This window comes from Phalaenopsis equestris, unplaced genomic scaffold (assembly GCF_001263595.1).
Source record: "Phalaenopsis equestris unplaced genomic scaffold, ASM126359v1 Scaffold000090, whole genome shotgun sequence".
NCBI classification, from domain to species: Eukaryota; Viridiplantae; Streptophyta; class Magnoliopsida; order Asparagales; family Orchidaceae; genus Phalaenopsis; species Phalaenopsis equestris.
The window spans coordinates 1,889,610-1,905,333 of record NW_018164532.1 but is presented as its reverse complement, the minus strand read 5'-3'; the positions used below and the strand labels follow the sequence as shown (position 1 = coordinate 1,905,333).

General features: G+C 34.8%; 1 protein-coding gene across 1 annotated transcript in view; it reads right to left on the bottom strand.

The window, feature by feature from the left end:
• Positions 1 to 274: 274 nt before the first annotated feature.
• Positions 275 to 15,724, bottom strand: part of LOC110019997 — a 35,999-nt gene continuing 20,549 nt past the window's right edge. The window contains exon 3 of the mRNA XM_020717932.1: positions 275 to 746. Coding sequence (XP_020573591.1) covers positions 418 to 746 — 329 coding nt within the window. The 3' untranslated portion in view covers positions 275 to 417. The remainder of the gene's footprint in view (positions 747 to 15,724) is intronic.

The following is a 15,724-nucleotide window of genomic DNA, read 5'->3' as shown; positions in this document are numbered from 1 at the left end:
AAAGAACAAAACTTCATCAAATTTTGATGCTGGTGGCTACAACTTACATTGAAACACTTCGAAGATAACAGACAAGAAAAACGAAGAACCAACAGTTTATAGAATGATCTATATGAAGCTGAATAATCAATTCCCAAAGCTTAAAAAAAAAACAACAAACTCTTTCTTCGCATGAGAAACATGTAAATGTACAAAAAACTATGCAGCACAAGATGTTTTGAGTTTTCCAAAAAAAAATTCTTCGACTAATAAGCTATAAATGGACCAAAAATTCTATAATTAAAGTAGCATGCACACATCTAGCAACATTTTATTTGGGAAATAGCATCATACTTATTCCATGAAACACAAAAGAGTGAGAAGAATCTCAAGTCGCTATCATACAAAACAAGTATTGAATGAAAGTGCGTAACACAGTTAGCCACCGCTTATGGGTGGAATGATTGCTAACTCATCTCCGTTCTTCAAAATGGTAGATTCGGGGGCATATTCCTCATTAACTGCAAAAACCATGGAGTTGTAGATCTTCTCCAGCCCTGGAAACTTGTTTAAGAGAATTTTTAAACAATCTCCAGCGGAGCAACAAGGGGGCACTTGCAGAGATAAATCAGCTAAGCCAGTAATCTCACGAGCTTTGGCAAAGAACAAAACTTCAATCTTGACTGAAGTTTCAGAATTCATCCCTGCAACTCCGGCTGGATTCTGTTCCTCAGAAACTTTGCCGTGGTTATTCTCAGTAGAAAAATCTAAAACAAAACATTTTATGAGAAAATCATTCGAACTTAGTGCATCCCCCAATTCAAAATAATAAATTTTAATAAAATGTCTACTAAAATGTACAAGTTGTAGAAGTATTTCAGAGAGGAGGAAGAAGATGACTGAAAAAGGTAATGCTTATATTGTCATATACCCTGAAATCAGTAAAGTTGCATACAAAAGGTAATATATAAAGACATAGGAAAAAGGTTGTTATGAGCTGAACGGTGGGATGGAGTCTGTTGGAGATCAAACGGCGTTGGTTCCTGCGGGATGAGGAGCTCGGCTGGCAGCAGGGAAGTGGAGCAGAGGTTGTTACACAAGTCAAAGCTTATGGCAACAATTTTGTTTAGAAAAACATTAGAAAGAATAAAATATGGCGATGCAATAGAAATATGAAACAAAATAAACAAATTTCTACCTAGTGGAGCTTCTATGGAAAAGGAAAGCCAAGGATGGCATATGATCAGAAGCCGTTGACACTTTGTTTATAATTTCATGAATTACAACTAAGGGGGTATTTGACTCCGCTCAGGATTTACATTTAATAAGATTTAATAAATCTGATGAATCTAAGATTTATCAAATCCATATACTGTTAAATTAAAGACAATGTTTGGTTCAATTGAGATTAAATCCAGTTAAAATTGTTAGACGTATTTGACATTTTATTTCAGGTTTATTATAATCACAGCTTTATTTTCAAATTAAATCTGTTAAATCTGTCAAATAATTGGATTTAATAAATCCAGATCTACATCCAAAATCAAATGGAGGGGGGAGAAAAATGAATTTAACTGGGCACCAGATTTAATTTCGCGTTTTAGCATTTAGCTAGATTTACATTAAACCCAGCCTAAATCCTCTCAAAATTACGCTACCAGATAACCCTTATACCCCATAAACTTATATTTGCATTATTAAAAAAACGGAATAGATCTATACTTCCAAAAAAAGCTATTAAAAATAGAATATTGATAAAAAAAAGTGAAATTATACATTGTGCAGAAATAGGAAGAATTAATAAAAGTATATAACTGAGGTCACTGTTAAATATTCCAGAAAAAAACAAAGGAAACTTTGACTTATTATGACTTTTATTTCTCCATTTATTCTGACATACGGAAGGCTTGGAGTTAAATTTTATCAACTACAAGTTAAAATACAAAACATAAAATGGTGGTTTCATTCCCTTTTAATGCTGATCCTATCTCTCTTCACCCATCCATTTGCCCATTTCGTTCTTAAATTGCTGGCTGAATATTCGTTCATTCAACTTAACGTGAATAATAATTTTTCCCCATTTTACGTTATAGCAAGCCACATATCAAACAAAAGCTGTAAATTTATTCATTGGAACATTATCGTAATAACAAAAAAATATAAACACACTACAAGTGTATCCCAAGGATGGTGGAGGCCGACGAGTTAAGCTGGAATGGGAAAGTTTGGGTGTTGGAAGACGGCAGATTTAGCATGCAAGGTTTCTAGAAGGTAGATGAAATGTTGTAAGGCTTGTGTACGGCTGGAAAAAGCAGTAAAACAACTAAGGGAAGAAGTTGTGGGCTACGACAGGGAAGTGCGACGTTGAGGGCTGGGACAGGGATGGCACCGAAGCGGGATGCCGGGAAAGCGTTTGGGAAGGGGGAAACTGCAGTAAAACAGTAAGGACAGCTGGTCATAGGCAGCTAAAGCAGAAAAGTATGATGTGAAGCGGTGGTAGTGATGTGAAAAAAGGGCGGATGGGTTAGAATGCGGTAACTGTAGAAAAAAAACCAAGGAGGTTTGTTTCTAGGCGACTACAGTAGGTCCGGAGATGTGACGGTGGAGGAACGGCTGTGGAGGCGGAAAAAATCAAGGATAATCACCATCTCGGAATGAGGTACAAACGGAGCACCACTCGCCCTTGGATACAGCCTTAGAAAGTGAAAACCTGAACAATGATGGTTGTCTAGACAGAAACACAAGCAAAACTAAAATTTATACTCTAATGCAATATATAAATAGGAAAGGATTAGAAATGAATGAAAGGAAAGTACGAAACTCGCTAAAAATTAAAAACGAATCGAAAATGGGCCTATTTATTCGGCCTTTGGCGTGAACCGGAGCATCTGCAGTACGCTTCCGCCCCTATTGCGGGAGACGCCCGCATCACCTTCTCTGTGATCATACAACTCTAAATGATCTACAATACAAAACTACAATATAAAGATTACATGTGAATTGAATTTAATCAATTTATATGATGATATAAGCATTCATTAAGCTTGTGAAAAAAAACAATGATGATTAAACAACATCAAGAAGTACTTTTAAAGTTTATTTTTATTGATTTTTTCAACGGTAAAATTATCTAATACAAGCAATATATCATCAACAACTCATATATTTGAGCCCAAGCCATTTTACAATACACTTCAAATGCCATCAAAATCTTATTGCAAAAATTTTGATGCATTTCAATAATGATAAAATAACTTCCAAAATATTGAAATCTTGTAATGTCACTTGTTTTGACAATGTCGAAGCGAACAAGTCGAATGGATGATTTTGAATTTGCATGTAAAGGTCTAAACGTCTAAATCCTAACATTTTGGCACCTTTAACAGACATATAATGACACAATAGTATATTTTTGAGCTTTTTATTTGAACAAGAGGGGGTAAAAACCAATCATTATTGCTACACATTGCTCTCCTTAAATATTTTAATAATTCAGCACACTAATTCTTTTTAAACACAACTGAAAAATCCATGGGGTTTAAGTTAAACAAGCCTGCGTTTGTGATAGCTTACAGCAACTCTTCGAACAAAAGGTACTCACCTTGCCTTTCCAACAAGAACATCTACGATAGCCACAGTTTGCTTAAGAAGATCATCTTCTTCAATAGCGATATTATCACCAAATAGAACAATAGATGCATTCACATTTTCCGTAGTGCTCATAAATTCCAATGCCTTGATTTTATTATATGCTACAAGGAATAAATTGATCAGGTGATTTTATAGTAGTGTCATTTCATATCACCCAATACATAAAGTTAAACTGAAATGGTAGGAATAAGGCTAATAATAATGACTATATAACACTTAAGAATACAATTTCTTTATTAAGCAGACCCATTTATGGCTAACTTTTCGACACCTTTTACCACCATATAATTTAGCTTGTTCATTTCATTCCAGCACATACGCTTTTAACTTTTGTAACTTACTTGCCAATACAAATAAATAATCAAAAGTTAATCCTAAAACATTTGAACCAGTGATTTGTCTAAGGTATTTTTAAAAAAAAAAATTGAAGATAAGAGCATGTGCACTAATTTTTTTGTTTACATATTCAATTGTCATAAAAAGTTAGATTTCATACAGATATTAAACAATATTTACAGAATTCCCATTTGTTTCAAGTCCTCGCAAATTACAAACCCAGTTTGACAGGAAAATGCCTATTCTGTTAATATGACATTCTGAATGAACTTACTTTTGAAAATTTTTTCCACTAACTTTAAATAAACACAAACTAGGCCTTAAAAATCATCTTGATCAATATCATAATTCTAGAAAGAGAGAGAATAAAAAATTCCAGCTAGAACTATCCATATAAAAAAGCCAATATTTTAGATTTTAGTATCCAATAGCACCATGGTCCATATGCTAACTGCAAGTGCAAGAGGGTTGCTATATATTGGATGGTGCAAAACAGTGATATTTAAGTATATTTTACATATTAAATGAAACAATTTTCTGAAAAGTTAAATAGAAAAAAGCATAACTAAACAAAGCCTGAAGGAGAAAGTGAGCAATGAGCAGCCATTACCACTGCTCTTCAGCAGGCATATGAAATAAAAAAAGAGAAATTTACATATGAAGCACAAAATTCTTATGGATTTACATATCTCACGCCTAAACTTATATATTTACATACATAGCACTTTGATGCCTTAAACATATGCATGAAAAGGTGTGTTTCGCCTTTAAAAAGTGATAAAAGTGTTATTTTTTATGTTATATTAAAGATTTGAGTGCTATTCATGTAAATACGAGAGTTTAGGTGTGAGATATGTAAATACATAAGAATTGTGTGCTACAAAAAAGTTCTTTCCTGGGTATTGACGTGGCATATACGTTGTTACTACTTAATTGATGGGAATACAACAACAATAACAAGCCTTTATTCCACTAAGTGGGGTCGGACAAAACATCCCACCACCTGAGCTTAGAGATGGATCTTTTTTTTTTTCATTTTTTTTTTTTTAATATGAAGGGAATATGAAGGAGAAATCACAACAACACCTCTAAATGAGGTGATCAAGTTGGGATACAGTTATGAAACTAAAAAAGGGCATGCTAACCTACGGTAAATCTTTATTGAATTTTAAAAAAAAACTAATAGCAGAGATACCGCTGTTCAATATGCTAGAGGACTCTGATTTCATTAAAATTTATACAGTTTCCCAGGATTGTTCGGTAGCAGTGTCATCCAAGGTATTAGTTGAACCAAAAAATGTCAATAGGTGGCGCGAGAGAAATTTGTTCTCCACACATAAGCCTAATAAGTTGGAATTGCAGTGCACAACACTGGTGTAGAAGGTCCAAACAAAGACACCTTCCAATACCACTCCATCTAGTTGGTTTTTCTATTGAAATGCATAATAAAAGTGGCTATAGAAGATGCATTATAGCTACTTAATTCAATGGACCTGACAAATCTAAGTAAATAAATCAGATTCTTTCAACTACAACACAGAGACTTTCCTGAAGAATAATTTGTGGTAGCAGTATCCAAGAGAAAATAAAAAAGAAGGAACCTAGATGCAAGCCACTTATGCATTGATGCTTCCAAATTCTGATATGCACTATGAAAATATATTCTTGTTGGTTAACTAACAATAGAGTACCATTTGGGCGGATTTTATTTATAAAGCTTTCTAAATTTTTTAAAATTTTCTAGCATGAAAATGTAGAGGTCCAATATTAAAAAATGATCTTAGGCCATGGAGAAGGAAAACGCTGTTGGTAAATAGGTAAATAATATGCAAACAACTATATATATATATATATATATATATATAACTCAGAAAAACACAAAATCAATACAAATTCACCCAATGATGGCTTTGCCATCTTGTTCAGTTGTAAATTTCACTATGATTTATTGAAGATAATACAGTAATAATTCCTCAGAGATATATAAGACAGAGCCACCACTCTTTAAAAAGAGAAAATAAAATCTAGTCAATAATAAAATAAATTTTGAAAGCAAACTTGATGAAACCACAACATATTAGACACTTTTCATGGGCAAAGCCCCTGAACTCCCAACAGGGAGGCTTTCTGCTCCTCTTCCCACTGTTGTAGTGAACTTGGCATGAAAATGGACCAATTATTAACTCTGTGTAACGCATTTTCCTTCTTAGGAAAAAAATTAAACTACACAATTTAACAAATGCCAAATGCTATAATGATACTTGATGAAAATGGTGATGAAGAGAGTGCTACCACTCATTCTAAATTTTACTGTCATAAATCATCCAAATTGATCATCACTAAAGAAGATAGTACCGAATGTGGGTCTCTTAACCTGGGGCATTTTATATTGGGAGGATTTCATAGGTACTCATAATAACAAAATATTCTTTTATCTAACCTTTCAAAGTTCATGTGTCAAATATCAATCATCACATAATAAACATCTGATCCCATAAATAATCAAAATTTCAAGGCATGCCTATAAAAATCATCATAACCATGTTATTAGAACAATATATATATGATTCTAAGAAAAATAAAACATGGAGTTCATGTGTATTTTATTGTCCATTCTCAGTAAATAGGTTACAATTAAGCATACATCATCATAATAAAGATAACAAAAATTCACATCAATAGAAATTTATGTGCTTGTATTGATGATTATGCAAGAAGACATAATTCAAACATGTGTTGCAAACAGGAACATGCTAAATGTATTAAAATTGTTTCTGCTATTTCAACTGATTTCAGAGAATATGCTTATAAATTCTCCGATTTCAGTATCACACCCAGGGCTCCCAAAGAGCTCATGTTAGATTTTTTTTTTTTTTGCTCTCGATATATAAATGAACAGAACACAAAAAAAAAATTATATGGCGAACCCTAGCGTCTCGCGTTGCTTTCGGCTTCGGGATTTACTCGTGTCGCGTAGTCTCGCGTCGACTGCTTCCATTCGCGTCGTCTCGCGTTGCGTTCGCGTCTCGTCTGGCGGCAGTGCTGCAGTCGCCTTCGTTGCCTGCATCTCATCTGTAACAGAGCCGCTCAACACCTGCATCCCGCTTCTGCCTGCGTCTCATCTGCGACAGAGCCGCTCGACACCCCTATTCGTGCAGCTTCTCACTGTGTTGCAGGTTGGCACTGGCTGCTATAATGGTCTCAGAGATTTCCTACGCCGCCGCCCTCGCCAGTCATAACCCCGTCAAACCCTCCTATGCTACAGTGGTTCATAAACGCAGCTCCAATTTTCACCTCGCAGATAGTGCGGTATTCTCGCCGATTTACCATGATTCTGTTGAAGAAAAAGGCGATTGCAATCTCATCAAAAAAGTAGAGAAAAAGACGGGCAAACCAACAATTTTCTTCTCTAATGCTGAAATTTCAACTCGTGCAGGAAAATACAAATTTACACTGGTTGGAAAGTTCTAATTAAGTTGCCCTAAGATGAGCCCTAAGATGGAGATCATTAGGAAAGTTTTTGAAGATTGCAAACTGATTGGGGATTGGCAGGTGGGTCATTTCGACAGAATACATGTTATGATACAGCTGAGCACGGAAGATGATTACACGAGGATTTTCTCAAAGAAATTCATCACAATTGAGGGCAAACATATGAAATTGCTCAAACGGACCCCTAATTTCAATCCCAATCCAAAACCCCAAATTGCACTTATCTAATTCTCATTACTTGAACTCAAGTTTCATTTCTTTGACCTACCTATCTTATATGCAATTGGGACTATCCTTGGAAAACCTTTGCAGGTAGACTTACCTACAATTCATTTCTCCAGGCCCTCTATTGCAAGGATTTTGATTGAACGAGATATTGCACTACCAGATGTAGAAGAAGTCTAGCTTGGATCTGCTCACAATGATTATTGGAAAAAAATCATTATGGAACAAATACCATATTACTGCAAGCACTGCAAGATGTTTGGACACCCGCAGGAGAAATATTTCTGATTGCACCAACAGTTGAGAATCAATAGTCAAAAGCAGGAACACACTAATAGTGCATCTCATGTGTCTGAACGCGCTCCCAGCAAACCTGATGATAGTCAACCTGAGGAGGGAATCACCACAATACAGGAGTTGGTGTCTGCCCCTGGGATCCCTTCTCCCGACCATACTACAATGGATAATGTTCGAACTGAAAATCAGGATAGTCCGCAGCTCCTACTCATGAAGCATCAGGTCCAGAGGTAACAATTCACACTTCACATATACTGGAACCTATCGTGGTGGCAATGAGTGTCTTTCCTCCTACTACGATTCTAACATCAAATCAGATCAAGGATCACATGAGCCAGTCTTTAGATGAAGAATGACAGGTTTACACTTTTCGGCGGAAGATAAAGGTTGGGGGCACACTCCAACTTGGAAAATTAATAGATGATACTTTGATGACTCATTGCAATAGCATGACTCTTCAAAGTTTATTATCTAGTTCCGCTCCTTATCTAGTTCCGCACCTAAAACTAGAGGAAGAGACGGGACTAAACTGGCTCGTCCCTAGCTGCATGTCTTAAATTTGTTTTACATTTTGAGTCTATTTGTATCTTTTTGTTGGGGTATTACTGTACTTGTATCGTATGGGAAGAGTGCCTCTTTTGGGCTCTTCTCATGCATATATATATATATCATATAAAAGAAGAAAAAGATTTTGAGGATATCTAAAATGGCGTTGTCTTCTCCTGCTATCGGTTCTGCTAAGGTTTTAACACATGTCGAACCCTAGCAACTGTTACAGCGTTTCGCATCCTAGTTGCGTCTTCTCCGGCGTCGTCTTCTCCCCGTTGTATCTTCTCCATCGTCATCGGCTCACGTCTTCCGCTTCAACGTCGATTGTTGCTCGCTCTGCGTCTTGCGAACATGAGTCGTCTGCTTCACATGTTCGCGTCTTTGTCTGCGTCAAACGTGCGGCTCGCGTCTACATCTTCTCAGTCGTCTGCTTCGCACGTTTGTGTCTGTATGTTTCCCCCGACAGCTGCATAGCACATTGTACTTTGCGGTAGAAGGCGCCGACAACTTCACTCTGCGATTATATCGGGATCTTCTAGCAGATCCATGCTTTGATGATGTTCCCTATTTCTTCTGAGCCTGACAAAGTCTCCTTTGCCCACGTGGTGGGTAATTCTCAGGTAGAGTCGATGGTTATCTTACCCTCAAGCTATAAGAATTGTCGTAATGGTACAAGTGACTGTCCTTTTATTAAGAATGCAAGCAAGAAAAGTGAGAAAACAACAATTTTTTCTCTAAGTTAGAAATTTCAATCCTGACTGAGAAATTCAAGTTTGCTCTTATTGAAAAAATTCTGTGGGAGAGCCCACCTATGGAAGTTATCAGGAAAAGCTTTGAGGATCTCAAATTAGCAAGGAAGTGGAAAGTGGGGCTCATGGATGGGAGACATGTATTGGTTCAATTAACAGTGGCTGAAGACTAGACTCGGATTTTCTCCAAAAAATATCTTAACATTGTTGATAAATCAATGAATCTACTCAAGTAGTCACCTGATTTTGATCTCAATCATGAACCTCCTACTGTACTGGTATGGTTTAGTTTACCTGGTCTCAAGCTGCACTTTTTTCATCATCAGGTTCTTTACTTTATTGAGGTCATACTTAGGGACCCTATGAAACTAGATCTACTCACTTTCAGCTTCATCAAACCTTTTGTGGCCAGAATACTTGTGGAAATAGATATTACTTTACCTGATGTTACTGAAGTCTGGTTGGGCACAACTCATAATGGATATTAGCAATAAATCGTCATGGAGCATAAAACTTCTTATTGTTCTCATTATAAGATGTTTAGGCATATCCTTGATAAATGTCATAAGCTTCATCCTAATTTGAAATCTAAAGATCAAGTGAATAAGGATGGATCTAACGCCACTGCTCTGGACATATTTGTTCCACCTGAAAAGAAAACTATCACAAGACAGGATTTGATATCTGATTTAATTGCCCCTATGGACCCTCCCTCTGAAAATATTGTTTCTGGGATTAATAAGAAGCTAGATGGCCCTGCTGAGCAACTTACACTTTCAAACCTTATTGAAAACAGTATTGAATGACCCCTACCTACACGGACTGATAATCAGGCCAACCTTGCAGTTCCCCATCTTCAGGAGGTATCAGGGGTAGAGGCGACAACTCATACCTCACACACACTTGAACCTCTTGTGGGTAAAATCGTTGGCACTATTTCTGCTGCAGTACTACCACCTCATCCGAATGAGCAACAATCTTTGGATGAGGAATGACAGGTCTACACTTCCAGGAACAAGGAGAAGAATGAAGATCTATTTGAGCTAAAGAATCTAATGGATGATACTTTTGATACTTTGGTTACTTCGGGAGGTTACTTCGGGAAATGGTACGCACCTCACCAATTTGTTAGTTGGTTCCCTTCCGAGAACTAGAGGCTGAGACAGAACTAAATTGGGTCGTCCCGATTGATCTTATATGTACCATCTATTTTTGAGTTTTATTTTTCTTTTTTAGTATGTGTTGTATCGTGTGGGTTGGGTGTCTATTTGAGCACTCATACAACCTATCTGTACCCTTTTCTCTTTAATATAATTACCCTTGGACTTGCTACAAAGATTTATAATCAATTAAAATTATTAAATTTAAAAATAGAATAAAAATATATTAAATTTTATTTAAATGAATATTTTCATATAAATAATAAGATTTAAATCTTGCCCCTACCCTTAGTATCCTAAGGCTACGTGACTAGGACTGTCAAAATGGCTTGTTATTCGCAAACAGCTCATGTTCGGCTCGCTAAGCAAAAGAACCGAACACGAACAGTGGTATTTTTTAACGAGTCAAACACGAGCCTAGTCTGGACTCGCTCAAACTCGGCTCATTTACACCCCTAATCACATCATGGGATCCACCTTATAAACCAATTATTCAACACACATGATAAGCACTAAATAGTTTAGCAACTAGCTTATACCAGATTAGTTATTACCCCATATTTCTTTATAAATAAACTCATCCACTCACATGAAGACCAACTATGAAAGTCTCTAAACATTAATATCTCAAATGTTAACTTCTTAATTAATCCAATATGGTTAGCATATGTACTCTGAGATATAGATCTATTTATACTCAATGTAATCAAAGCCTTTATGAAATGAAGGCACATGTTCTTCATTTTCTGCAAGAAAAATTAGATAGAGCCACTATAACTAATAAGAAAACTTTAAAGGTACAAGCAATAAAATAATAAACCATTTCTTTTAGTGTTGAATGATAATTTAAGCTTTATGTCCAATTAAATTTGTAAAATTAAAACAATACTAAACACTTGTACTTAGAACTTATTTTAAGTAATTAAAGATAATTTAACATAAAGGGTGGTTAGAGGCTTAGAGCTTGTATCCAAGTAGCTGCATGCATGCAAACCATGTAATCCATAGTAGATATTATTACACTTAAAAGGATTACAAAAAAGTCATAATAACCAATCAAATTTTAGCATCTTGTGTCTCAATCTCAAGTCAAATACATATGTATGATAGATTCTAAGCAAGTTAATCACCCACCAATAAAAATATGTTATCTTCAATACAAAAATCATATCAAACAACAAAAATAACAAGTCTTTATCCCACTAAGTGGGTTGGGCTACATGAATCTTTTTTTTTCCATTGTCCTATTGAATGTCGTATTTCCATTTAATTCCAGTAAATTACGATCATTTTTTATACAAAATGCCCAAGTTTTTTTAAGGTCTACCTTGCCTTTCTTAGCATATACAACAACAACAAAGCCTTAATCCCACTACGTGGGGTCGGCTACATGAAACCTTTTTCTCTATTGTGTCCTATTTAGTGTCATATTTTCCTTTAGTTCAAATAAATTAGGATCATTATTTATACAATAAGCCCAAGTCTTCCTAGTTCTACCTCTGTCTTTCTTAACATAAGTCAAATCTAAAATATCTACTCTCCTAATCGGATTACAATGTGTCCAAACCATCTAAGACGGCTCTCTCTAATTTTGTCCGTCACTGGCTCTACTATCACGGATATAATCATTTCCCATTTTGTCTCCAACTGTAAAGCCACTCATCCACCTAATCATTCTCATCTCGGCACACTTAACTTAGTATTATGCTTCTCTTTTAAAGGCCAACATTCAGCGCCATAGAGCATTGCAGGTCTCACCACCATCTTATAGAATTTTCTTTTCAGTCTATCAGACAAAAGACCCAAAGCATTCCTTCACTTCAACCAACCAACTCAACCAACCAACTTGAATACTTGAATTCTACTATTAACATTCCCATCTATATCACCATCGCTTTGAACAACAAACCCGAGATATCTAAATTGATCACACCTTTTAAAAATTTGATCACCCAAAATTACACTTCTGTCACTAGAGCTACTACTATTAAAATTACATTCCATGTATTCAGTTTTAGTTCTACTCAAATGAATGCCTTTAGACTCCAATGTAGACCTCCATAATTCAAGTTTTTCCTGGGCTTTTTCTCGTGTCTTATCCACGAGAAGGATATCATCAGCCAAAAACATACACCAAGGTACATCCTCCTGTCAATGTCCACTAAGATCATCTATAACTAAAGCAAAAAGATATGAGCTTAATGTCGATCCCTAATGTAATCCAACAAAAATAGAAAAATATTTGGCCAATCCTACTTCAGTTCGAACACAAGTAACAGCTCTAGTATGCATATCTTTAATGACTTGAATATAACATATCAATACCTTTCTTCTCAAGAACTCTCAATAAATGTATAGCTTCCATAGTAGACTTGCCCGACATAAATCTAACATAAATCTCTTGCCCGACATAAATCTAAATTGATTATGAGAAATCTTTATAATGCATCTTAACCTATGTTCAATTACCCTCTCCCAAAAATTTAAAGTATGACATGTCAACTTAATTACTCTATAATTTGCACACTCGTGCACACTCGTGTGCATCCCAGTGCATCCCATTTATTCTTAAAAATAGGGACCAAAATACTCTTCCTCCACTCCTCAGACATCTTTTTAGTTTTTAAAATAATATTAAAGAGTTTAATAAGCCAAGAAACTCCCAAATCTCCTAAATATTCCCACGCTTCAATTTGGATATCATCGGGTACTACAGACTTTCCACCCTTGGTTTTCTTTAAAGCCTCTTCAACTTCTTTTTTACTAATGTGACGGTAAAAAATGAAACATCTTATTATTATTAACGATATTAAGATCACTAAGGTCGATCGTATTTTCAGAAATTTCATTAAATTTATTAAAATAACTCACCCACTTATGTTGAATATCTTTTTTTAAGATTTTTTTTTTTGATTTTTCATCTTTAATACACTTTACTCGAGTTAAATCTTTACTTTTCTTTTCTCTTTCTTTGACTAGTTTATACATATATTTTTCACCCTACTTAGTATATAATCTATTATAAAGATCATTTTAAGCAGAATTTTAGCATCATATATTCTTCTTTTAGACTCCCTGTGAGTCGTTTAATATTTTTCTCAATTCTCTATACTTGTACATTTAAACCAATTTTTATAACATAATTTCTTATATTTTATCTTTTCTTGCACATTATTATTCCACCACCAACTATTTATATTTATAATTTTTTTTTTTTTATTCTCCAAGTACATATTTTGCTACTTGTTTAATAGTGTTTGTTATACTTTATCCTACTTTATCCCATATAGCATTTGCTTCTTCATGAACATCCCAAATTTTGAAATCTTGAATTTTACTCAAAAAAATAAATTTATTTATGTCTTTTAGGTTCCCCTATCTAATTCTACAATAATGAGTCCTAGTATTCTTTATTTTACAACTCTTCATCTTAAAATATAGAACTAATAATCGATGTTGGGAATTAAATCTGCACTTGGAATGACCTTAAAACCTTTACAATCTCGACGATCTCTTCTTCTCACAAGAAAATAATCAATTTGTAATAATCAATTTGCAATTTGTGTTTTATAAGATCTATTCTTATAAGTAATAAGATGTTCATCTCTTTTCTTGAATAAAGTATTAGTAATAACAAAATCATATAACAACAAAACAAAGCCTTAATCCCACTAATAACAAAATCATACGCTAAAACAAAATCTAAAATGATTCTACCTTCATTAGTCACTTCAAAACCGTAGCCATCATGAATATTTCTGAAATCCTCTACCACTCTACTGGCATGTAAGGGTGTAAACGAGCTGAACACGAGCGAGCCCAGGTTCAACTCGTGTTCGACTCATTTATATTTCGAGCTCAAAAAGTAAAAGGTGTTTTCGTGTCCGGCTCGTTTGCTAAGCGAGCCAAACACGAGCCGTTCACGAACAAAGAGTGGTTTTGACAACCCTAATCATGTAGTCATAAGATGTTAAAGATTATGACAAGATTTAAAACATCATTTGAATCTAATTTAATAATTTTTATTTTATTTTCTTCATTAATACTTTTAATTGATTATAAATCTTTGTAGCCTTGTAGTCAATGAATTTTTTTAAAAATACTACTCATCAAAGATATATAATTGATTAGTAGTATTTCGAGTTAAAACGAGCCGAACACAAACAAACAAATATTTATTCATGTTGTTTGTGTTCGGCTCGTTAACTTAGCGAACGAGCCGAACACAAACTGTTCTCGAACAACAAGCCGTTTTGACAGCCCTACCGACATGTCCATTGAAATCTCCTCCAATAAAAATTATTTCTTCAAGAGGTATCATTTATATTAAGTCATTCCAGAATTTAGCTTTAGACCCTATATCTGAACCTACTTGAAGAGTATAAGTACTTATAATATTAAAAATCTTTGTATCAATAATAACTTTAAGAGCTATAATTCTATCTCCAACTCTATTAATTTTTACAATATATTATCTTTCAAATTTTTATCTATGATTACACCTACATCATTTCTAGTGCGACTCTTACCAGAATACCAAAGTTTAAAACCTAAGTTATCAATCTCCTTAGCATTTTCTCCAATTCATTTAATTTTTTGAATACATAAGATATTAATCTTTCTTAACATATGTCGAATATAAAACATCTACTCTCCTAATCAGATCATCAATTGGCTGACGTTTAATGTGATGAAACCATCTAAGACGACTCTCTTTTATCTTGTCTGCCATTGGAGCTACACCAACCTTTTTACGTATACATTCATTTTACATTTTGTCTTCAAGTGTCAAGTCACTCATCCACCTAAGTATTCTCAGCTCAGCAACACTTAACTTAGTTTTATGATTATCTTTTAAAGGCCAACATTTTGTGCCATAAAGCATAATACAAAAATCAAGTGAAAAACTTAAATAAATGTAATATGAGGTATTTCATATTTAAGCATTTATTAAAGAAAAATAAACTCTAAGTTAATCCCAACTATGGAGGGATCAGTTATTCATAGCATGGCTATTGAACTTCTCCTTACCTTCCAATGATGCTGTTGACCTCAATTTTCGTGAGGTCTAGTATTCCTCGTAGGAGTTAGGATCTAGCCTTAGGGGTCTTCTTGCGACTATCTTAGAACCTTAGAAGTGGTGCCCGCCTCGTTTTAGTTCAACCTATTTCCGTCCTCTTTTGGAGTTTCGCGTGTGCGGTATCGACTTCTAACACTTAGAAGGATGAAACCGACATGAGGAAACCCAAAATGGATTCCTATAGGACCTTCCCGAGCCTTAGGGTG